Genomic DNA, 25,955 nt, shown 5'->3' on the forward strand with positions numbered 1-25,955 from the left:
CTTTGTTTCCACCTCAGTGATCTCTAGCACATTGTTTAACAGGGGTGTTGGCTAATTGCTATTGGTTCCCTGATGGGATACACCCAGAACTACCTTAATTTTTCTGGACTCCTTTCCGTGCGCCTTAATGGGAGGCCTATGTGAGAGGGGGGTGTTTCCTCCCATTTTCTGTCTTCTTGCCCCTTAATCTCCTCTTTTACCTCATGCTAGGTACAGAATCTTCTCTAGGGCCTCCTCCTTCTTCACTCTCCCATCCTCCTTTTGCGTGGGGTGGTGGTCTCCCAGCCAATGACAGGTCAGCCAACACACTGGCTCCAGACTAATGAGGCTTCCGGTTCCAGATGAACCCATTAGCTTATTAGCGACATTGTACCTGGGTAGCTGGCATCTGTCCCATTGTCCTCTTTAATGACTCTCTGGTTTTGCCCATCAAAGATTTGAATGTGCAAATGAAACCGTACTTTCTTTTGTTTTGCTTTGTTTTGTTTTTAAATTTTTGTGGCTTTAATCCATCCCCACAACTTCTGCCCAGGGCCAATAAAACCTAGCCATTCTCCCTTTGTAAAAAGAAAGAGGGGTTGGGTTTCCTTCAATTGTCTGCCTTTTTCTGTCTCCTCCACTATTTTTGTTTTACTCTGTAGTTAACTTTGCATCCAGCAGCTTCATCTGAGGACCTGTGCGGTGGACCTAGGCACTCTCTTCTTGCGGTTGCAGCAGCCTTTTCGATGCTCTAACCCGGTGGTTTGTGGGACCAGGGGTTTGGCGGGTGGGAGAAGAGTTTGGCCATAGTCTTCCTTCTGCATTTCACACACATTCTGCGCTCGCTCGCTCTCGCCCTCTCTCTCTCTCTCTCTCTCTCGCACACACACACGCCCGCCCGGGCCCGTCTCCGTGTGTCTTCCTTCAAGATGACAGGGCGCTGGAGAAAAGGCTGCTGGAATCAGCTGGTAGGTACAGTAGTAACCCGAACCCCACCCACTCGCTGTCTTTGCTTGCTCAGGTTTCTCCGGTCACTCCTGCCAGGGGAGAAAACATGTAGATGCGCCTCCACAGGAGGGGCTGGGGGAGCTGGGAGCGGCGGGGGCGGCGGAAGGTGAGCCGGAGAAGGTGGCCGAGCACCCCTGCTGCCGGGGCCCTTCCCAGTGCTCCCTCAGGGCGTCAGCCCCAGCCCTGTAACCCTGTTTGCCCCCCACCCCCCTTTTCGTAGGGATTGCCTTTTTTTTTTTTTTTTTTCCTCTGCGGCGGCGGAAATGACAGTGTGGTGCCGCCGTGGTGTCATGGTGCTGCCCCTGGACTGAGGGGCGAAAACTCTTAAGTTTGGCTCGGGAGAGCCAGCCACGGTAGCGTCGCGGCCGCCGCGCTGTCCCTGGCGGGCCGCGCGGGCTGGCGGATCCAGGCTGCTGCGCGGCGGCGGCGGCGGCAGCGAAGGCGGGCGGCGGCCTAGAGCGGCGGCGGCGGCGGCGGCGGCGGCGGTCGGGGAGCTCGCGCCGGAGCCCGAGCCAGCTCCCAGCGGAGGCAGGCGAGCGCCCGGCGCCCTCGGGCGCGCCAAGGAGATGGCTGGCACCCGGGAACGCTATGGGTAAAACGCGCCCACTCACCGCGGCCCCGGGAGCCGAGCGCCACCGCCCGCGTAGGGCTCGGCCCGGGCTCCGGCTCCCGCTCCGGCCGCCTCTCAGGTGCCGCTGGGGCCCGGCGCGGGCCGAGGACTCTGGGGCTCGGCGGGGCGGGGTGACGGGGCCCGCGGGGCTGGAGGTGGCGGCGGCCGCGACAGCGGCGGTCCCCGGCCTGGCCGGGGCGCCCGTCGCTGCCCTCTTGGGAAGGAGTTTGCACTCCGGGGTGCGGGGCCGGGGCTGCCCGAGGCCTCCAGCGCACCGGCCGGCCCGGCGCGGGCGGTCGAGCGGCTCCCCGGTGCCTGGGCGCGAGTCTGGGAAAGGGCACCGCCGCCTTCCCACGCTCCCGCGGCCCGCAGCCTCCTCGGCCCGGGCGGCGCCCCTCGGCCGGCCATCCGCCCGGCGGTGGCTGCCGCAGCAGCCCGAGGTGCTGCGGACACCCTGCCGGCGGGGAGGCCCCGTGAAACTTAATCCTTTTTCTGCCAGGGCAGCGATCCTCCGGTCTCCGTCTGGGTGGTTCCTTATTTCTGGCCTAGCTGCGAAACCGGCTCAGTGGGAGAGGGAAAACTTAACATTTGTCCAGAGGACAGACTGCCACCGAACCGGGGAGAGGTGGGGTTTTTCCATTCCTGGCTCGTAAGAATTAAGTAAATAACGGCGGAGTCGATTTTCAGAAACATTTTTGGTGATGATAAGGTTTAGGTTACTTAGTACTGTGTGTATAGCACATTATTTCTTGGAGGGCTCGCCCCCCACCCCCCAACCCCGCAGAGAAGGACATTGGGATCCTGGGGTCTTTGGTTTCTCCACTTTCTCTCTTCCACACTTCCCTACCCGCCTTCACGTTCAATTGCCTTCTTCCTGCCTCCTCACACATCTACCTGCCCACCCAAATCTCCCACCAGAACCCACCCATTCCCCAGAGTGCCCCCCATCAACCCGTGTGCTCTGCCTCCCAGCTCTGCAGCCTCTTGCTTCTCAACCAGTTTGCCTTTTTGAGGATTTCTGAGTGTGGGGTGAGTGGATAGTGATGATTGTGTGTTTGTGAGCAGGAGCCCTTATGCAGGAATATAGTGGAGACTGTGTAAATAGACATGTAATGTGTGTGGGTTGATTCCTTGGATTCTCAAGTTGGGCCATAAGGGCTGCCTTTAACCCTATTCTGTTCCCTCCCAGTATTCTCTCTCATCACTTCTCTGGCAATGTTCCAATAGAAGGGGAATGCTGAATGGGGAGATTCCCTCCCCTCTGTCTGGCTTAACCCCAGCTGATTACCCCAACCCTCACATCCCTCTTTTCACCCCTCTCCACTCATCACTGCCCCCAGGGGGAAACAGCCTTTGCTATTTATATATATTCCTGCCCAATCAATTAACATAATACAGATACATGATGTGAATTATATTTTTCCTGATTGTTCCTCATGACTTGATTTGTGTGGTGGAAGTACAGGTCTAGGAGTCAGGAAGATCAGAGAGTTTACCCCAAATCTGATGTTACTTTGGCTTTTTGGCCTTAGGACATTCCTATGACCTTTCTTTCATAGTTGATGCACTTGTGTAAAAGGCATAATATTGTGTGCTGGGTATTGTGAGTCTCGGCTTGGTCCTTTGAAGATGAAAGGGTTCTATAAACACTCAGCATTATACTTTTCAAATAAAGTACTTCATTTACCTTTTATTGGGATAATGGATTTGACTGGGTGTAAGTAGGAACCCCAGTTTACTGGAAACCTTCATTTGCCATTATTAGCCCCCCTGGGAGCCAAATCTATCAGCATACTTAGGTCCCATGTCTCTTTTGTTTTGTTTTGTTTTTGTTCCTAATGCATCTACGACTGAATGAAAACATGCATAACACTAGGCATACAGAGTAAGAGTGATTATTTTAAGTCAAGGCTTAAATCATATCTAATGTACTCCAACCCAACAATCTGAGTCAGACTCCCTTTGAAAACATAACCTCACCCATTTTTAGCCTGTATGGGGGCAGTTAATTTCTACTGAAAAGTGGCAGAAATCATTTCAGGCATGGCAATATAAGCATGATTAGCATCTACCAGCGGTGAGTCAACTGTATTTATTAAGCACCTACAATGTGAAGAGTCCTCTGCTGGCTGGGCTGAGGCCCCAGTCTTGGCCTGGTATTTTGTCCTGCTTATTTGAGGCCTGCCTCCATACTTGCAGCTCCAGGAGTAGGACAGGGAGGAGTGAGGCAGGGGTAGAGGCTTAGGGACATGAAGGGGGTAATTTTCCCCCTCCCTCTCTCATGACTGCTAGACTTCTCCTTGAGCATGTTGTACCTTGCAGGGCCACCCCTGGGAAGCCCTGCCACAAATCAGAGTGACTTGGTTGCTTCATGAACAGTATCATCTGAACAGTGCAAATTGATTTAGCTGAAATTGGTTTAGTTAATCCCTCCTCTAAGAGCAGGGCAACTTGCTCCAACTTGCAGATCCTAAAGCAGTGCCAGTGGAGTCTCATAATTGCATCCAAAAATTGCTCTGGGTAGTGAGCCCGTCCATTCCCTCATCCCTCCTCCCATAAAATCTGCTGGCACCATGACAGTTGAGAAGGAAACAGCAGAAGGAGTATGTCTTTGCTACTCAGCAAACCCCACTGGCGTGGTGAAGAGGGGGAGAATGCCCTCTTTTCTGTCTGTCTCTTAGCACTCAGGTTCTCTCTTTCCCACCAGGGACACAGAGCCCCCCAAAAGAGGCAAAGGCAGGGCTGAGGCATGAGTGCGTCTCGAATGGGTGTTCCCAGAGGTACCTGATTGGCCTCTTGTGTATCTGTCATTCAATCTTTAGGGATCTTGGTAACTCCCTAGCTGTGGGGCCATGTGATTTAGCTGCTAGCGGAGGCCAGGGGGTGCTCCATTTCCGTTTCGCATTTTTCATCTTCTTTTGCGTGCAAAGGGGAAGACAGGGCACTGTGTTTGAGAAACGCCTCCTCACTTGAACTGGGGGTCTTGACTTAGGGCATGGCATTGTCAGATTATGACGTGTAACATGTTGTTGCTGGATACACAGCAGTTCAAAAGGGTCTCCCGTGGTTCACTTTTTGAGGAATGTAGTGTTGGTACCCAGATGGTATTGCGGGAATCTCTGTATTTCGGGTCTCTTGAAAAATGTTGTGTTCATCACTGAGCAGTGTAGGGAAGAGACTAGAGAAGTGTTTCTCAACCAGCATATTGGATCATGCTAATGAATGGGAAGACCAGATCAGTGGTGTTGGGACCAGAAACTCCAACTCCCAATTAGCCCCCTGTGCAAACTACTAGCCCCCTCTTTATTTCCCCTCTCTTCCAAGGATCAGTATGTTTTCCTATTTTCCATCAATGAAAGCTCTCCTAAAAGTCTTCCACAGGCCCTAGAGGTCTGTGGCTCCTCCTACTATTTCTCCTTTTCCATCTTCCCCTTCTCCATTGACCATAGATGGACATAATTTTTTCAGTAATCGATTGCCCAGTTCCTGCATTTCCCTTAGAAATCCTATGAGCTTCTAACACTGCTAGATGGTTAAAGTATGAGTGGTGGAGGGGTTTGGAGCAATGTACCAACATCCCACCACTCCCTGCTCCATGTAGGGCTCACCTGAGTGCACACAAGGGTGTGGGTTCGGTTTAAGTGGGTTAGCAAAATATCCTTAGTAAGACTTAGCCTACTTGGGTTCTTGTCTCCTTGCAGAGCTATGACTGCTTGACCTTGGGCTTTGTCTCATACTCTTTCCTGCAGGTCAGACTCCACTGGTTGATGAACAGCATCCCAAGGCTTTGGATCTTTTCTCTTACAGAGACCAAATGATCTGATAACAAACCCATTATACAAACGAAAATCCTCCTGAAAAGGAAAATTTCAGCATTTACAGTTTTTCCAGTTAGGAACATAATGTCCAGGCATGGTAGACAACACTAATGTAAGACAGTGACGTGTCTGAATGTATACGGCCCAGAGATAGCAAAATGGTTTACGGTCCGAATCCTCAATTGCTTTGTCTATAGCCCTTTGTTCAGTGTTGCTAGGATCCATGTGATTCCCCAGGGAGTAGAAGCTTGATTTCAAATAGGCTTCTGTTCTCTGTCCCTTGTTTCTGACCTGAACTTGGGGTGCTCTCAGCCTAACATTCAACAGTATGCCCTACATACATATATTGCCAATTTTATCCTGTAGAAGTAGAGAGGACTTCCCATCCAGGTGTGTCGCTGAGCATTTAAAAATTTGCAAATATTTCACTGGGTTAGATAGGTTGGGAAAAGCAGTCCTAGATGGAAACCTGTACTGGTAGCAGAAGGTAGATTAAGTTTGTTCTCCAACCTTGCAACTGCCAGTGTATTTCGCATTAAGATAAAGGTGTTATGAACTATACTTAGGATTCCTGTCAATTATCATGTGTCACCTTGGCAAATCCTTTCCTTGGTTCCCTACATTAATCTCCCGCATTTGTAGTAAATTTAGGACTTTTTTGTTCTGCTATTGTGATAATCATTTTTTTATTAAAAATGTTTTTAATGTCTATTTATTTTTGAGAGAGAGAGAGAGCCAAGGAGGTACAGAGAGCCAGGGAGAAACACAAACCAAAGCAGGTTCCAGGCTCTGAGCTGTCAGCACAGAGCCCAATGCAGGGCTCGAACCCATGAACCACAAATTCATGACCTGAGCCGAAGTCAGATGCTTAACTGACAGAGCCACCCAGGCGCCCCTTGTGATATTCATTTTAATGTTTATGATGACCATATTATATGAAATGGCCAATGGTTGGATTTAGGAGCTAATCATTGTAAAGAAAACATCATTAAATCCACATGCTATAAAATATTAATTAGGCTTTAATCTTTTAGACAGGAACTGACTCTGGTGCTGTCAGTCGGTAATCAACCTCTAGTCCTGAGCATGATAAAAGCTGAAAGGAAGGAGAGAAACAGTTCTTCCCTTGGTGGGGGGGGGGGCTCCATTCTAACAGGGGAGACATATGAACATAAGAAATACCATAATCAGACACATGGTCCTCCAGAAAACTCGCGGGGGAGTGTGACTGTTCTCCATCATGCCAACCATGTGTTTGGACGATTTTCCAAACATTTGCTGCTTTCCTCAATAACTTGTTTTGTATCTGTCATCTGTGAACGTATGATGAGAATATCTGTATTTGTAAAGCCAGTTAATAATTTTATTTTATCCACATGTGATCTTCATAAGAGCCTGTGAGCTGGGTAGGGCAGGTAGTTTTCAATCCACAGATGAGGAGGCTGTGGCCCAGATAGTTTAAATGTCTCACCTAGGATCATTCAGCTAATTCAGTTTAGAGCCAGGACTCTAAGGAGGCTCTATTATGAGGATCAAATGAGATAATGGCTTTGGAACCATTTTGAAAGTATAAAATGGTATGCAAATGTGAGATGGCTGTTATTATTAGTTATGCTTACTGACCACCTAGCCTCTTTTTTTCTGGGTTTCTGTTTGCAGTCTGTGCCCCTTTAGGGTGAGAATTCTATGCCTTGGTTGCCTTTTAGGTTCCCAAATGATCTTTTCAGCTTCAAGGGGTCCTTTCCTACTAATTGCATTCCGGGATAAGGTTGTCTTCCTTTTCAGTTTCAAAAGGTGTTCTCATTGGTTTGTCCTCCCATGGGACTCCTCTCCCCTTTCCTTGTCCTCTAGGAGCACCCATTATATCTTCCTTGAGGTGTATACACCAGGCAAAACTAGCCACTGTCATTCAGCATCTTGCCTTAGCCAAAGTAATGCATTTTGTTCCTTTCATGATGATGCCCTTCACTGGTCAGCCTTTCTAGTCACACTAATAAATAAGATTTGTGTTTTGAGGAGCTAGTTTTCAATAAGCCATGGTGTCTTTCCTATGTGGGAACAGATAGCAAGAGCTCTGTAATAATAGGATGTCAGAGCTGGAAAGCATCTTAAAGAGATCGTCCGGTGATTCTAGTCCAACTTGAACGACACTTTATAGTTAAGGAAACATCAGACTAAAGCCGGGACTCATTCTCTCCTCCCCTAAGGCAGGGTTTGTAGTGTTTTAAAGGAAAAGCTCATGGGACATTCACGCTAATATCCTGGAGAATGTTTATTTTACATTAATTTCTTTTTTAAACAAGTCCTACAGCTCAGCTCAATCCTCATTCTACAGCCCAGAGGTCAGGCTTGGTTTCACACTCACAGTTTCTCTGTGAAGAAGGGGGGGACCATGGCTTCTCAGGGAGGTAATGAGAGCCCTGGGCCATGCTCTGCAGACCTAGAAGATGAAAACTGGATGGAATATAACTGCTGAAATAAGGGGACATTTAATTATGTTCAAATCACATTTGAAGTAATAGAATTCTGCCAAGTGCAGATCATGCTGAAATCAATCTTTCATTTCATAAGCATAGAATGCATTATTTTTATCTTAATCACCTGTACCAAAGCTCCTCTTTTTGTATTTCTACTTACTCACACAACCTTATGATACCTTCTTACTTTTTTTTTTTCTCATAGACTTCTGTTTTTCAGGGCTCTCAGCCTGAAGGAGGTTCAGGGTGAAGAAAGAGCAGACAGAAACAGTTTTATAATAGAGCAAGGGCAAATACGTAAATGTACATATTTGACTACATGGCAGTAACTAAATGAACAAATCAGTGTATGTACATGTGGGCATTTGTTTCTTAACATGGCACTTGGTAGACCAGCCTGCCCAGCCATTTCATCAGTGCATTTTTATGACAAACTCTTGTGTTTCCTGGCTAAAGCTTCATGATTACCTGTTATCAGTTCACACTCTATCAGGTTCACATCCTGTCTTTATCTTTTAGTGCACTCTCTAATTCTGCATAGATTAGTGATTCACAGACTTTTTGAAGTTGCAATACTTTGCCGTTGTTTCATTTCTGCCATACTGTTTCCCCCTGTCCTTTCTGAAAGTATTTTGTGATGTAGGAGTCAAGTATTTTTGTTAGGAGTCTTGTATTATGTAAACGAATAAAAGTTGGGAGCTGAGAGCTTTCTGACATCCACTGATCATTAGAGGTGTTCCAGGGGATTGCCAAACCCTGACCTAGAAAAACAATTGGCAGGAGTAAGCAATCCAGTAGGATTTAGAATGACTACATAGTTGCATAGATGGCAGTGTAGTACAGTGGTGAACTGTTCATACTCCAGGGTCAGACCTGGGTTTGAATCTTTTTTGTTTGTTTGTTTTAAATTCAGATGTAATTCATGTGTCATAATATCTTCACTGTTTGACAGCATACAATTTGGTGGATTTAACTATATTCACAAAGTCATGCAACCATCACCACTAATTCCTGAACGTTATCATCATCCCCCAAAGAGACTCTGTACCCATTAGCAGTCACACACACCCCCCATCCTTTTCTCTCCCCAGCCCTTGGCATCCACTAATCTACCTTCGTTCTTATGGATTTGCCTATTCTGGCATCGCATATAAAAAGAATCATATGGGGCGCCTGGGTGGCGCAGTCTGTTAAGCGTCCGACTTCAGCCAGGTCACGATCTCGCGGTCCGTGAGTTCGAGCCCCGCATCAGGCTCTGGGCTGATGGCTCGGAGCCTGGAGCCTGTTTCCGATTCTGTGTCTCCCTCTCTCTCTGACCCTTCCCCGTTCATGCTCTGTCTCTCTCTGTCCCAAAAATAAATAAAAAACGTTGAAAAAAAATAAAAAAAAAATAAAAAGAATCATATGATTTTTAGCATAATGCTTTTAAAGCTCATCTATGTTGTAGTATGTGTCAGTACTTTATTACTTGTTCTTGATGAATAATATTCCATTGTATGGACATACCACATTTGTTTATCCGTTCATCAGTTGATGGACATTTGGACTATTTCTACCACTTGGCTATTATGAATGATGCTGCTATGAACATTTGTGTGCAAGTTTTTGAGTGATCACATCTTCAGTTCTTCTAGCTTATATGCTAACTCTACATTTAACCATTGGAAGAATTGCCAGACTATTTCCTAAAGCAGCGGCACCATCTTACATTTCCACCAGCAATGTATGAAGGTTGCAGTATTTCCAAATCCTGGCTGACAGCTGCTATTTTTTAAAATTATAGTCATCCTGGTGGGTATGAAGTAGTAATATAGGCATCCCAATGAGTATGAAGTGGTGTTTCAGTGTGGTTTTTATTTGCATATCCCTGATGGCTTATGATGTTGAGTATCTTTTCATATGCTTACTAATCATTTATTTGTAAATCATCTTTGGAGAAATATCAATTCAGATCCTTTGCCCACTTTCTTGGTCTTTTTATTGTTGCGTTTTAAGAGTTCTGTATATTTCTAGATACTAGACCTGTGTCACATCTATGACCTGCAAGTATTTTTTCCCATTCTGTGAGCTGTCTTTTCACCTTCTGGTCTGTGTTTGCAACACAGAAGTTTTAAATTTTGATGAAGTCAGATTTATCTATTTTTTTCTTTGGTTGCTTGTACATTTGGTATCATGTAAGAAACCCTTGCTTAATTTAATTTCACAAAGATTTACACCTATGTTTCCTTCCAAGAGTTTTATAGCTTCTACACTTTCATTTAGGTTGTTGATTTGTTTTTAGTTAATTTTTTTATATGGTGTGAGGTAGGGCTCTAACTTCATCATCTTGCATGTGGATATGGAGTTGCCCCAATACCATTTGTTGAAAAGATTATTCTTTCCTCACTGAGTGGACTTGGAATCCTCATCAAAAGTCACTTGCCTGTAAATATAGGAATATATCAGGTTATTTCTGGATTCTCAGTTTTATTCTAGGTTTGAATCTTAGTTCTGCTACTTGCAAATAAGTGTGGTCTGGGAGAAGTTACTTTTTTTGATAATAATACTACCTACCTTTTAGAGGATTGTTGTGAAAATTAAATGAGATAAGGCATATAAAGGGTATTATTTAGTGTCTGGCACATAGTAAATGCCAGATAAATTTTACGGGGAAATGTGGTTAGATAATCAGGAAGGTAGTGAAAATGGGCATAGTTGAAAGGATGCTGAAATATTAGGAGTGACCAGAACAAGGTGGCCTCATGAATGAGAGATGAGATGAACAGATGTTTGAAGAAGTTGAGAAAAAAATTCAGTTCCACAGTCTCAGCTGAAGCAATTGTGACTTGAAGATAAAACAGAATAGAAGCAGTATAGAAAAATTCCTTACCATAAGCAACAAATTGTAACCATCCTCTATTATTCTTTGTAGAGCTGAAAATCATTAAGGTGGGTTATTTTAGAGCACTAGTGTTTGACTTTCTCTGTCAATTACTCTTTTTTCTTGCTTTTTAAAAATGTTTTTTCCATTTTTTATTTGAGAGAGAGCATGAGTGGGGGAGAGGGGAAGAGGGAGAGGGAGGGAGAGAGAGAATCCCAAGCAGGCTCCACACTCAGCATGGAGCCCAATGTAGGACTTCATCCAACGACCCTGGGATCATGACCTGAGCTGAAATAAGAGTCAGATGCTCAACTGACGCCCCTTTTCTTGCTTTTTAAAAATGCTTATTTATTTATTTAGAGAGAAAGGGAGAGAGTGAGTGCAAGTGGGAGAAAGGCAGAGAGAGAGAGAGGGAGAAAGCGAATCCCAAGTAGGCTCCTCACTGTCAGCACAGAGCCTGATGCTGCTCGAACCCATGAACTGTGAGATCATGACCAGAGCCCAAATCAAGGGTTGGTCACGAAACCAACTGAACCACCCAAGCGCCCCTGTCAAGGAATCTTTTGAGAACATTTTGAATGCTGTGGACAACCCTCTCCCCATGAGAATGCAGATATGACAAACACACAACATTCTTTAAACTGTTCTAGGAAGTTCAGAAATCCCTGGTTAAAAATCCTATTTTGACCTTATTCAAGGCAATGCTGACCCATAGCATACTTTCCCAAGCTTAATTTCATAGTGAGGTTCAAGTGTCACACTTACTCAGGAGCAGTATTTATGGTTTCAGGGAAATTCGAAGAGCTTTTTGGCTTGTAGAGAAGGGTTTGTATGGCACCCTCCTAAGTAAGACTTAGAGGAGTACCACAAGTACTCTAATTGTTTTTGTATAGCTTTGAATGAATAGACATCTTTAGCAATGCTTCTGACCAACTGTCAATTTTTTTAAAAAAAAAATTAATGTTTATTTTTGAGAGAGAGAGAGAGAGAGAGAGAGAGCGCTTGAGTGGGAGAGGGACAGAGAGAGAGGGAGATACAGAATCCAAACCATGGTCCAGGCTCTGAGCTGTCAGCACAGAGCTTGATGCGGGGCTCGAACTCATGAACCGTGAGATCATGACCTAAGCCAAAGTCGGACTTAACCAAATGAGCCACCCAGATGCCCCTGACCAACTGTCATTTTGGAGGGAGGCTTACTCAATTCTCCCAGGTAGCTTTCAATGCAGATGTTAAAGAATGCAGACATCCAGTTCTGGAAGAGGTAGTAATAGAAATGCAGTGTGAAGTGGCATTGGGCCTAGAAGAAAAAGATATGATTCTGGAGGGGACTTGGAATGAGAGGAAGAATCAGAGAAACTGGGAGGGACACAGAGAGACAAAAATAGAAGTGGAAACATGCTGTTTAGAAACACTCTTGTAAATAGTCAAGATAAACTTCAGTGAGGGAGGTGGGATGATTGAAATAAAGGTGTAGGGGAAAGAGCACAGGCGCTGGCATTAGACTGACCCAATGCTGTGGGTATGTATAATTCCTGGTTGATTTACTTAACAATGCTGAGCCCCAATTTCCTAACTATAATAGGGGCATGGTAGTACCTTCCTTACAGGATTCTCTCTCTCTCTCTTTTTTTAAAGTTTTATTTATTTATTTTGAGAGAGAGAGAGAGAGCGAGCAGGGGAGGAGCAAAGGGAGGGAGGGAGAGAGAGAGAACCCCGAGCATGCACTGCATTCAGTGGGGAGCCAGATGTGGGGCTCGATCTCACAAACCATGAGATCATGACCTGAGCTGAAATCCAGAGTCAGACGCTTAACCAACTGAGCCACCTAAATGCCCCTCCTCACAGGCTTCTTGATAGAATTTAATGAAATAATGTGTGTAAAGTGCTTAACAGTACTCAGAATACAAGAGTTGCTCAATAAATGCTAGGTCCTTTCTTCCAACTTGTACTTTAAGGGATCTTTCATTTAACAATTATTGAATACCTAGCATGTATGAGGCACCATGCTATGAATAAAAATATGAAATAGTCGATGCCCTCAAGGAGCAGAGAGAGTTAGCTGGAGACAAATATGTAAATGAAATAAAACAGAATGTTCTGGAAGCCACCAGTGGTTGTGGTGATAACCATGTCATTATCATTTACATGATAACCATGTAAATGAAAAGACCCCTAGGTTTCCAGGCTTGGATAGTGATATTCATCCCATAGGGAAAATTGGAAGAAGAGCAGGTGTTTTGGGTTTTTTTTTTGGGGGGGGGGGTTGGGGGAGAATAAAAAATTCACTTATGGACATGTTGAATTTGATCAGTGGGGCTATCAAAGGCAGTATTCCTGCCTGGAACAAAAGTTGGAATCCATCATCTCTAACTAAAGTCTCTTCCAATTTTAAGGTTCTGTGATATATGCACATTGTAATTGGTTTACTTTTTCATCTCTATAGGTGAAAGCTGATAGATAATATAAGCTACATATTGCCAGCCAACAATTTTGAAGCACCTGTGAATTATAAAATAAGAATATCACATGTCTCACGGTTTAAGAAAGCGGTTATCCAAACATCTGAACATTCCAGACCAACTGAGAATGGCTATTTTACAAAAAGACTCTACTTCTACAGCCCAGTTTCCTTTAGATTTCCCTTAAATAGCTAGTTATCTTCATGCACTTAAAAGGTTTGATTTAGAAACAGCTTTTAGGGATGCATCTACTGTACTTATTCACAAGGTATAATTGTACTCAGTGTTTAAGTATCCTGTGAAAAGGCTAGGCAGAGGTCACTGATTGACAAAATCTGAACAAATATCAGTGGCAGAATCAAAATTTTCAAGCCCTGGTGAGGGTATCCAGTGCTAGTAAGATGATGAACAAAAGTTATTCAAAAGCAAATGATGTTTTTCTTTTTCTATAAATAGGATTAACATTTTTTGTCAGATAGTTTTGTCCTTAGTTAAGGCTAGGTTAGAACATTTCTCTGTGTTGGTTTTATTTAACAGAAGACCCGTGGCAGTATCTGTATGTTCAGCTCAGAAATATCTGTGGCAGAAGAGATAGGTTGGCCAAGAGATTAGTTTCATGTTAATTGGATGACTTCTTTTACTCTCCAAAACATGTACCAGAATGAAGACTACCAGGTCTGAAAATTTCTGGCTCCTCACCTTGCTAATTTATATCTGGATGTTGATTTGCATCTTGTTACATTTTAAGACACATGGGGAGGTGAGTTCCATAGTAGGTTTGTGCTAATTCAGTGGGTGTCTTATAATAAAATCCAGCTGAAACCACAAGGTGATATGTTGTCAGTATTGATCAGCAACTATTGCTGAGTAAGTTGAATGGTTGAAATCATTTCTCATGGAGCTTGATGAGATGAGGGGTTTTCTGGAGGTGGGGGAAGGAAGTGGATACTAGCATCATTTGTTTCTAGTAACTCAGTTTACTAGAAATGGGATAGAACAGGAATTTCCATGAGTGGTAACAGGAAGTAATTAAAGTTCACACTCTGAAGAACTTATTATTCTGCACCGAGAAGTTACATTCTTCTGCAGCTCACTCTTGTTTTTTACACAGGCTCTCAGAATGGAATCACTTCAAAAGCCAGAGAGTTAGCTTGAAATATGGCCTGATTTTCCTTCCACTAGAGGTGAAATAGGTGCAGCCCCTATATTTTACCTTGAAGTAAAATACAGACCAATATTGGAGAATGGAGATTGAGAATTTTGCACAGCCTCAGGCTCATCATAGTCCAGGACAAGAGATTTCAGTGGATAATATGTGACTGGCATGGGCCAGTATTATGAGCTGGAATAGTAATGTCGACCAGTAAACCAGGACTCCGAGGTGGTCACTTGGTTCTCCTTATTAGTGCAGGAAAATAAACTCAAGCATTTGTCAACCACAAGGTGTGAAGGGGAGAAAGGCTTTTTGATTAATGCCCAGATCGCATTGCTATTGCTCCAGCATCGCTGAGGAATCTAGCATGTAAAGCCTCCATTGGTTAGTGTATAATTATGCTGCAACCACTTTTCCTTTGGAAATGCTTAGTGACTCTTGCTTTGTATTCCTTGCAGGTGAAAGCCCAGCCTCTGCGGTTCTTAATGCCTCAGCAGGATTATTTTCACTAAAGATGGAAACACTGGAGTCTGAATTGACCTGTCCAATCTGCCTAGAGTTGTTTGAAGACCCCCTTCTTCTCCCTTGTGCTCATAGCCTCTGCTTCAGCTGTGCGCATCGAATCTTGGTCTCGAGCTGTGGCTCTGGTGAATCCATTGAACCCATTACCGCTTTTCAGTGTCCAACGTGCAGGTATGTTATCTCACTGAACCACCGGGGCCTGGACGGCCTCAAGAGGAATGTGACTCTGCAGAACATTATCGATCGCTTTCAGAAGGCTTCCGTCAGTGGGCCCAATTCCCCAAGTGAGAGCCGCCGGGAGAGGACTTACAGGCTCAGCACTGCCATGTCTAGTGAGCGAATTGCTTGCCAATTCTGTGAGCAGGACCCGCCAAGGGATGCAGTGAAAACATGCATCACCTGTGAGGTCTCCTACTGTGACCGTTGCCTGCGGGCCACACACCCTAACAAGAAACCTTTTACCAGCCACCGCCTGGTGGAACCAGTGCCAGACACACATCTTCGAGGGATCACCTGCCTGGACCATGAAAATGAGAAAGTGAACATGTATTGTGTATCTGATGACCAATTGATCTGTGCCTTATGCAAACTGGTGGGACGTCACCGAGACCATCAGGTCGCGTCCCTGAATGACCGATTTGAGAAACTCAAGGTAAGGGATCTGGGACATATCCCTTACCCAACTTGGTCTCTTTACACACAGTTGTACAGTTAGCAAGCTCCCTAATAAAGCTAGGTCCACTTTTCCTATATGACAAATAAGTTCACTCCAAGTTGTTCTCATGAGGTATAGCCTCTGCTCACTTGCAAGCTCTCACTGGAACCTGTTTCGTCTGTTGTGTAAACCTCCTTGCATTTATTCACCTCTGGCCAGTTCTGGAAGGGTTAGCCCCTGGCCTGCCACACCAGTAGTCTGTCCAGAGACACAATGCCCTCTCTCCTCTGTCAGTGACATATTGCACACTACATATCTTTGTCATGATCTTTCCACCTCTTCTTTTAAGTATGTGAGTACCTATGTAGGTGTGCTGTAATTAGCATACGTGCCGATATGCATGTGTATGGGTCTAGCAGCGGGAAGGTTGGGTGTGTGTCTGTGGAGGTGTGGGTGGAGGTGTCTGAGTGTATTTATATGGAGGCGAGAGATTTTTGTGGATGACAGCTGTGTATGTGTTTGCACGCTCAGTACAGTAAAGCAACAAATGTTTGGCATCGGCCGCTTGCAACAAATTGCCATCAAGCCCTTAACAGGGGGCTAATTCTAAGCCTGCCTTAAAAAAATCCAAAACAAAACACACAAACGGACAAAAAGGAACCTCAGTTTACCACGAAATCAGGAGGGATAATCAAGTATCGGACCTAAAAATTTAAGCCGAAGGCAATAAATATTTAACCCAGTACCAGATTTTGTGCCAATGTTCATTTTTGTGGGTTGCAGACTGAAGCACTTTGTTGCATTCCCCGCCTTGGAAGTTCCTAGTCTTTCATTTGCATTCAGTGGACAGAGTTTTCCGAAGTGGTTGTGCCACATGATATTTATGTGCAGGTCTCAGTGCCTGTTTTGTAAAACCTTACTACTTCACATTGATGTTAACAAATGTCAGCTCTGGCCAATTGTCTTTTAAAAAAATTTTTAATGTTTATTTATTTTTGAGAGAGAGCAAGTGGGAGAGGGGCAGAGAGAGAGGGAGATACAGAATCTGAAGCAGGCTCCAGGCTCTGAACTGTCAGCACAGAGTCCCACATGGGGCTCAAACTCATGAACCATGAGGTCATTACCTGAGCTGAAGTCGGACACTTAACCAACTGAGCGACCCAGGTGCACCACCCCCCCAACCCCGGCCAATTGTCTTATTCCCATTACCTGCCTGCTGTGTGGTTTAACTTCTCTTAAGAAGGGAGCTATTTAGCAGAAATTCCAGAAAAGCAAATGTTTAAATGACTGATAAAATTACTACCCCAAAATAGAGACTGGATATATAAGCCAGTTTGGAAGGAAGACCCAGATAGGATGGAAGGAGGGCAAGAAGGAAGCAGAGATTTTCCTCTTGTGATGCTCTGAAAAAGTCAGGGTAACTTGACTTCATAAAAACTTCATAAAAAGTTTATGAAGGGGGGCATCTGAGTGGCTCAGTTGGTTAAGAGTCCGACTCTTGATTTCACCTCAGGTCATGGTCTCTGGTTCATGAGTTCGAGCCCTGCTGTCAGCACAGAGCCCACTTGGGATTCTGTCTCTGCCCCACCCTCTCACTCTCTTTCTCTTTCTCAAAATAAATAAATAAACTTAAAAAAATTGGTACAAATTTTATGAAGTTGGTGAAAGTAGCAATACTCAGAACAGGATATCTTTTCCCTTCTGTAATTTGTTGCAGGTAATATCGAGAGTAGTCACTTTGACAATGGTTTGTGCCTTTTTTGATTTTTATTTATATCTAATATTTACAAATTTGTACAAAGCTCAATGTTTGTCTGTTGATTTCACTCAATGAGAATGATATTCTCATTCCTATCAAAGCTGCAGAGAGGAATAATCTCATTGATTTCAGTTCTTAGAGTCCTAAGATGCTAGGCCTTGCTTTTGGTCTAGCTGAAGCCTTCCACTTTAATGTGGTGTAAACTAAGACTTTGATAGACTAAGTGATTTGGTCAAAGTCACAGAATTGGAACTGGAACTCAGCTTCTAGACTCTGACCTAAGTATCCTTTCTACTGTGGCATGCTGCCTTTGTTTTGGACCTAAGTTTTGCCATGAAATGTGATTTGAAACTTACCTTTATGCTCTGGCAATTGCACACTTCATGGGTCACAGATAAATGATTAACAGCATTGGGGGACGGGGAGGGACATACTGTATAAGCTTACAGCCTCATAATGGTAAGAGATGGGGGTGGGGTTGCAGGAAGAGTGGAGGATATGGATGGAACAGTCTCTGCCAAATATTTGCAGGTGTTGGAACTATAATAAGGCATTGGCCTTGAGAAATACTCCAAACAGAAAAATCTGTATCCATATGTACGGTTGAGATAACAAAAGACTGGAGAGAATAAGCCTGTATCTGCAGAACCCCAGCTTTTTGAAAACATCCGAAAACATGAAAACATTGGCTGACTGATTAGATACTTGGCACCATGCAGCTACGGCGCTAAGTCTCCAGGCTGGGATGGAGCACAAAAGTATTTTACCAAAAAGATACTTTAGTCTGTAACTAATCGGAAAGTTTTGGAGAAAGAATGGCCAGATTTTGAATTGTTCCCCTTTAATTTTTTTAGGAAATGTGCAGAAAATTCTGATTATAAATTAAGTGGAAACTTCTTTTGCTCATGTTTGGACCGAGAGTGGAAACATATGAATCATTCCCAACCGTGTGGTTTGTTATGTTGTCTGGAACATCTTGGACTTTGGGGAGGGAGAGGTGGTATGTGCGTGTGTGCGTGTGTGTGTGCACGCGCGCGCGCGCGTGTGTGTGTGTGTGTGTGTGTTGGATGTGTGGGGATCACTCTGGTTTGTTGTCCAAGTATAAAAGGCTATTAGTTCCCCACATTAAGCAGAGAGGAAGCCTGACTTTTAGTGTCACACACACTCACTTCATTAGGTTCATTTTAAGTTAGAAAAGCATTTAGGATTATCCCCTTAATCTGCTGGATTCTTCCCCAAGGAGAAAGGAGAAAGCTGGTTGTCAGAAGCTATGGGGGAGATGGGCTTGGGCATACTCTGCTGACCCTGAGGGGAGCACGAGAGTCCTACAGGAGAAGTAGAAGGATGATAGTATATATATCTAGGGGATTTACGTTCTGGCCAGTAAGTGAATTGCTATTTATTTGTTTTTTTCTTTAACGTTTATTCATTTTTGAGAGACAGAGAAAGACAGAGCACAAGTGGGGGATGGGCAGAGAGAGAGGGAGACACAGATTCCGAAGCAGGTTCCAGGCTCTGAGATGTCAGCACAGAGCCTGACACAGGGCTTGAGCTCAAGAACTGCCAGATCATGACCTGAGCCAAAGTCAGATGCTTAACTGACTGAGCCACCCAGGCACCCATAATTGCTCTTTATTTGTACTTTTTGGTTCTGGAGCTTCATTTTTGGCCTTTATAACCACTGTTTTTTGTACTAACCTCCCCGAGTTGGATTAGTGGTCTCTAGTGTTTATTTGTTTGATAAAGAATAAACAAACTGTTATGTTATAAGATGAAAGGTCAGAATAGCCAGAGGCCAGCCTGTCTTCTTAACATGTACTCAAAATGAATTAGAGGGTTTGGGATACTTACTCTGGTTTATTATCCATATTTAGTTGTCCATTCTAACTATGTATCCTTCAGAAGGCTACTTACTAGTGGTTCAATTAAATTCTTCAATTTCAAAGAATAATTTTGTTTGTGGCAGTTATTACAATAGTAAGGGCTATCAGAGTAATTATTTTCTCCATTACTTCTTTTCATTTACTATAAAAATGCTTCACGTATTAGAGTTTTCATTGTCACGAGTTTCTCCCCTTAGAAAAGATCAATGTTATTGCATTAGTAAGTGTTGGCTTTCTAAAAAGAGGTCAGGTTTTAGTGGCTCTGTATTGATGACAGATCTCAATTGCTTATTTGAAGTCTTGTACCACTCGGTTCCCGTGCTGCCCATCTATCTTTCCCCGCTACCACTCTCAGACGTGCTACATTTTTCTGCCCAGACTAGTCTCCTAACAGTCTGTTAGACATACCACTCATTCTCTTTTCTAACTCTTAACTTTGACTCATGCTCTTCTCTTGACCTGCTGAGGAATCCTACCTACTCTGTAGTTCTCAACTGAACCCCTACAAGGCCACTCCAACACACCCCAACAATACCATATGTTCTTTGAGGCCAGACATAATGTCTTTTACTTCTTCAGTATTCTTGCTGTCTTGCACACATAGTAAGTATATGCTCAAGAAATCCAAATGAATTAAATCTTTAAAATGGATCCACAGGAAGTATACCAGCGACTCTAGCTTGCTTTAGATCTCATCTTGTAAGATGGAAATCTGTCTTGCCATTATGACTACTTTGGAAGTCTGAAAAGAATCGCCTGTGCACTACTGATAATGTTCAAAGCCAGAGTGTTAGTAAAAGTATGGCATGTCCTTAATTTTAAGTTCCTATTCATTTGAATTGCTGGATTTTCCAACTGCCTAACCCTATGGTGACATCTGTATAAATCAGATGTGATTATTCTAATTCTCTTTGAGAGTGATGTCTTCACATTTCCATGCCAACAGCCTGCCAAAAATATAGCTGATGAAAACCAGGGGGGAATAGAGGAATTTCCTGAAAGGAATAAATAAGCACATTTTCTTTTTCTCATTACATTTCCACAAATTCATTACTACAAATAATTCTTAAATGCAGTTACATTTACATATCAGGGATCTTGTTATAAAATATGACCTGGCACTAGAGTAAGCTTTTTGTCATGGGAAAGTAAAACACACACACACACACACACACACACACACACACACACACGAAAAGAGAGGCTGAGACAGAACTAAAGATTGCTAGACAAAGAGAAGGGAGATATGAGACTTGGGGAGTGTTCAAAGGAAACCCACAATGAGAGTTAAAAAGTTGGTAAATATGATATTCTAGAATCTTATCAGAGTTGATTACTTGCTCTTCTTCCTACTCCATCGTTCTGTCATCCACCCACCCATTCTCACTCAGCCACCGCCTTTTCCCAGTCATTTTTCTGCTCACCCACTTGACACCCACTTCTGTCTGCCAAGACAGATGCCCTCTCAACTTATCTACCAATGGACATTTGACAGTTTCAGAACCAGCATGCTGATTCATATAAGAGAAAGAAAGAAATATCTTTATGAAAGCCTGGGTTGAGAGAGGGTGTATTTGCATACATATGTATGTGTCACCATACAGGAATGTATGTATTTCTGCATGGTTGAGTGGCTGAGAATGACTGTGTTTGTATTTCTATGTATATCTATAAATGTGTTGTCTCTGTGTGTGAGGCGGAGAGAGCGTCTGTGTTAATCTTCTGTGGGCATATCTGTGGATAAGTTGGGTATAAGGGAGCCATAAGTGTAAGGTCATGAGTATGTTCCCCCTAAGAAGGGGTATGGCCTCAGTAGAACCTATCCTGAGACTAAGGATCTCCCTGATAAATAAGCCATATCATAAGTCCTCATGATTAGAAAAATCTTCAGTGAGGCCAGATTGGGTTACCATAGGTGAGGGAAAAAGTTTTTCCTCAATTTCACTCACTTAGGTACTGAGCCACTGTAGTGAAATATAATATGAGCAAAGCATTTGAGTCCAGATTCACACTCTCTTAACATATGGTGGTGGACATGTATGTATGGGGGTAAGGGTAATATCTGTCATGGGGTTTCTAAACCAGCTAAACTAGCTTTCAACTGACAATCATAAAATCATTCTTGCTTATAGATCTGGCTTCTCTGTGGTCTCTTAATTGTCCAAGACTTGCTCCCCATTACTATACTATATACAAATCTCTCTCTGTGTGTTTTGTGTGTGGCAGGGGGATAAAAATGCATTTATTCCATCTCTACTCAAACTGTGTGCTAACACACTCATCTGAATTCCTGTTCTTTTCCCTCCAATAGTTATATTGATTACCTGGCTCTGTTCTCATAGAACATTTCTGTGTTGGAAGATGTTTTCTGTTGTTTTTCTATAGGTTTGAGAGCAAGCTTAGCAAGTGGATACTCCTATTATCTGTGCTGTTATCTCTCTGTTTTTGTTGTTTCTTTTGTCCCAAGTCTTCTCCTACCCAACATCTGCAAGGAGCTAACAACAATCATTAGTCTGAGCACAATTTACAAGATGTTGACTCAGAGACCAATTCCTGGGCGGATGAAAATCCTGTCTATTCTTATTGGGCAAAGGAACATATTACAGAAATATAAAATAGGTGAGGAAAGAATTATTAAACCCAAATAAGTGAATTTGAAAGGGGAAAATGTGATACTGACATACAAGTTCTTGAAGGTTGATATAATGAGGTAATGTCTTGTTCTTTATCTCCCCCGAAGACAGACCAGATAATAACTTAAACTGTAGCACCAGTGATCGAGGCCAGGGATTCATTCATTCATTTAACAAACAATCCATGAACACCCATTTTGTTTACTGAACACTTACAGTGTTCAAGTCATTGTGGTCAGAGCTGGGGACACAGGAAATGAGGCACAGTCCCTGCCCTGGGGAGCTCTGAACTTAGTAAGAGAGACAAAGAAGTACATCAGAAATTCCAAGGCAGCCTGATAAGTGCCATGACAGAGGTTTGCACAGGATGCTCTGAAGCAAAGAGGAAGAATCAGGGAAAGGAAGTCACTGAGCTCAAAACGGGGAACCAGGAATGAGTTTGTCAGAAAAGAGGGTCAGAATGGAGAGAGACTGAAGAACGAATTGACGGGACTTGGCCAATGACTGTGGTTACAGACGATGGAGAGAAAGAAGTAAAAAATGATTTTGGAGTAGGAGATGTCTTGAAGAACAGTGGGTCGGGGATAGAAATGGGGAAATTAGGGAGGGGCTGGCAGTTTGGGTGGGATGATTTGGCTTCAGATTTGAGTTTGATACGATCGTGGGTCATCCAACATGCATTCACTCATCCAACATTTCCTGAACACCTATTACATGCCAAGTACCAGAAGGGATGTTGGGGTTATAGTGATAAAGAAAGAACATTCCCAGCCCTGGTGGAGCTTTCAGCTTACTGTGGTGAGACAGATAGTTAAGGACACAGTTACAAGACAGTGTGGTGAGTTCTGTGACAGTGGAAGCACAAGGGATTGAGAGAGAGCACAGGAGGGACATCAAAAGAGACTTTGGGTAGGTTTTTGGATGCCCAGTTGGGGGACAGGGATGGAGTAAGGAGCCTCTGCTCCAGCAGAGAGAAAATAATTTGCTCAATATCTGGAGGAGAGAAAGCACGGGATACTCTCAGAACCAAAAGGGCAAGTGTTGTAGAAGGAGTTGAAATTCAGGCCTTTGTGGTGGCGGAACGATCAGGGCTAGAGACATTAGATTGAATGCTTTTAGCATGGAGGTAGAGGCATGCAGTAGTGAGCTGAGTGAAGGCCCAGGACTGTGCCTTGAAGCACACTCAAGGTCTAGAAGGTAGACCTGAAAGAAGAGCAGGTGAAGGAGAAAGAGGAAGATGTACATGACAGGCAGGAACTGAAGAGGAACTGCTCAAGTGGAATGCAATATTGAGGATTCCAGGAAAGCAGAGTTGGCTTTGGCTCACTATTCTGTTGCCAAAGTAAACACTGGATTTAGTGTTTCCTTTTAGAAGGACCAAATAACAACATACGCTTTAACGCTAGAGATTTAACCATGCTGTGCACCTGAAAAGAGGGGGAAGAAACAAAATGCAGAATGGTCCATGTAACATTCCTGATAAGGGCCCTATGGGAGACATGGGTCTTTAATGAATGACTTCAGAACATTCTGGAAAAAAGAGGGATGGCTACCTGGTTCACCTGGCTTGAGGACCAGTCTGGTCATTCTCTAACAAACCTCAAGTAGTAGACCTTGTACATCCAGTATATCACCTGGATCCCATTCTGAGACATAGCCCCATGCCTGTATAACAGCAAATACATGTTTGGGGATGGAAGACACTCCAGCATAAGGGTGTGGGCTTCAGTTGGTGGACCAGATGGTGTGTTCTGCTGTTGAAAGGCCATATGTAATTGATACATAAAGTGACAGACTGAAGCGAAAGCAAAGTAAGTATTTTAAGACAAGCAGTTAAAAAAAGAAAGCAGAATGTGACCCCAAAAATGTGCTAAGATTTTTGGCTACTGGCTTTTGGAATATCTGGGAACATCAGTGAGCAGACAGGATGTCAGAAAAAGAGCATGTCGATAAATAGTAATGGGGTCACTGGCTCAGATCATCTTTTTTTTTTAATCACAGCAGGATTCTTTTATTTTTTTTAACGTTTATTTATTATTGAAAGACAGAGAGAGTCAGAGCGTGAGCAGAGGAGGGGCAGAGGGAGAGGGAGACACAGAACCTGAAGCAGGCTCCAGGCTCTGAGCTGTCAGCACAGAGCCCGACGTGGGGCTCGAACTCACTGACCACGAGATCATGACCTGAGCCGAAGTCGGCCGCCCAACCTACTGAGCCACCCAGGTGCCCCATCAGATCATTTTTAAAGATGACGTTGTCTTTTGCGGATTGGGGAAGGCTCCAGTTTGGGGTACATTGACCTTTATTCCCTTCCCTCCTCCCCCTGCCTCTCCCAAAGTTCAATTCCCACATCAAAACTGTTGGGATCTTACATAGACTTTAAATAATGTTCTCCTGGTACCTTTTAGAAAGCCAAAGACTCTACAGGCATTTGGTGGCAATACTATATGTTTAAATAGAACACACAGAAAGCTTCACCCCCTTTTTAAGCTTTGAGACTTGCTGTGGCAGGTAGGTGTGTGTAAGTGTGCTCATGTATGTGTGAGCACATATGCCTTCACAGAGCATGACAGGTGGTGATCGTGGTCGAGAGTGTGTGCCACCAGGGGAATCTCTGGCTTTCATGAAGAGGCAGTGTTTTGCCTCTTGGTTTCTTGAGGGAGCCAATGGGAAAGTTAATCTGAAACAACCTGTGTCTCAAGAAATGAAAAAAAAATCCCAGCAATTATCCCATTTCTTTTTATGGGATGCTGTCTGCAAGAATAGCCTGAGTCTGGTTTCTCAGAATTGGGAAACATTTTCCTCTTTGTGAAGGGTATAACAGAACACAAAGAGGTCAAGTGTATATGATACAAATGAAGTGAAAACTGGATAAAAATGGAATCGGTGTTGACCACCAGTTTAGCTAACTCGGGCCTTTTAAAACCTCAATTATGCAAATCAGCCAAATATTCCCCTCACGTTGCGCCATTGAGACGCGTGTACAGTTTTGTGAAAGCTGTAATGATGGAGTCATCCGGAGGTGAAGAGGATCTCAGTTTCATAGTGCAAATGGCTTCTCTAACTCTCACACAGGGGAAGCATGGAAGGACCCAGAGGTAACCTCCTGCAGCAGGAAATGGGAGCTTCATCCTGCTCCCCTGCCAACCTCCCATCCCCATTTCCTCCCAGCAGATATCTCCATTCCAACCTCCCCTGCCACTTTGGCTCTCTCTTTTGTCATGGTTCAACTGTTCTAGAAAGCCACACTAAACTAGGCCTGGACACAGGGAGCCCAGCCCAGTGATTAACTGGACGACACAAGAGAAGAGCAAAACAAACCAATTTTTAAAAGCCAAACACAACACAACCACAAAGAGTCATGTTTAGTTTTACATATAGAGACTATATAATCTCACACACACACACACACACACACACACACACACATGCACGCACACACACGCACACACACACACAGAGGCACATGCATGCCCACACAAACACATACATACGTGTACTCTCTTGGTCTGCCCCACCAGAGGATAGGCAAGATAATTACTTGGCTAAATCAATGAAATGACTCAAGCCTAAAGTGGCCCAGAATTTCTAGTTCTAAGTGATTTGTCAGTGCTAGGCATGATAAGGAAGGGTGAGGAAATAGACTGCATAATTGTATCAATTCTCTGCTTCCCTTTGCATATGTTCATTATTGAGAATCAATTTCAGTTTGAGAGGAGGCTTTAATTCCTTGTAAATGAATAGGAAGTGAGTAAATAAATGTTCAGGGTTTTCCTCAAATTATGTCTTGTAATGTAAGAAAACAGTGGCAAAAAGCCATCAACAGATGGTGTTTTCATTAGCCAGAGATTTATTTTTTCAAAGCATTTTCATATTAATGAAGTAAGGTTGAAATTAGAGTCATCTTGTCAGTTCTAGTTCTGCGTTGTTAAAATGTGCTGGTGTTCTACAAATTGCTAGGAGGCCAGAGTAAAATAACCATTTGCCACAATTTTGTGACAGTAACCCAAGGTTCATAGTTTAACCAGACCCCAAATTATGCTTTCAGCCCTAATTTTTATTTTCAGTGGCTTCACAGAAACTGTGAGTCTCCATTCTGGGCCATAAATGAGGAACACACGGATCTTAGTCCTGCTCTGTAC

At 43.8% G+C, this 25,955-nt stretch overlaps 1 protein-coding gene across 2 annotated transcripts in view; it reads left to right on the forward strand.

The window, feature by feature from the left end:
- The first annotated feature begins 723 nt into the window (after positions 1-723).
- MID2 (midline 2) overlaps positions 724-25,955 on the forward strand; it is a 110,072-nt gene continuing 84,840 nt past the window's right edge. Inside the window, exons 1-2 of one of the 2 annotated variants that reach the window (XM_049644723.1) lie at positions 724-947; positions 14,823-15,538. In XM_049644723.1, coding sequence (XP_049500680.1) covers positions 14,879-15,538 — 660 coding nt within the window. In that variant the 5' untranslated portion in view covers positions 724-947; positions 14,823-14,878. Of the gene's footprint in view, positions 948-14,822; positions 15,539-25,955 lie in introns of those variants that run through there. The other variant, XM_049644724.1, reaches the window with a different exon arrangement.

This window comes from Panthera uncia, chromosome X (assembly GCF_023721935.1).
Source record: "Panthera uncia isolate 11264 chromosome X, Puncia_PCG_1.0, whole genome shotgun sequence".
Taxonomy (NCBI): domain Eukaryota; kingdom Metazoa; phylum Chordata; class Mammalia; order Carnivora; family Felidae; genus Panthera; species Panthera uncia.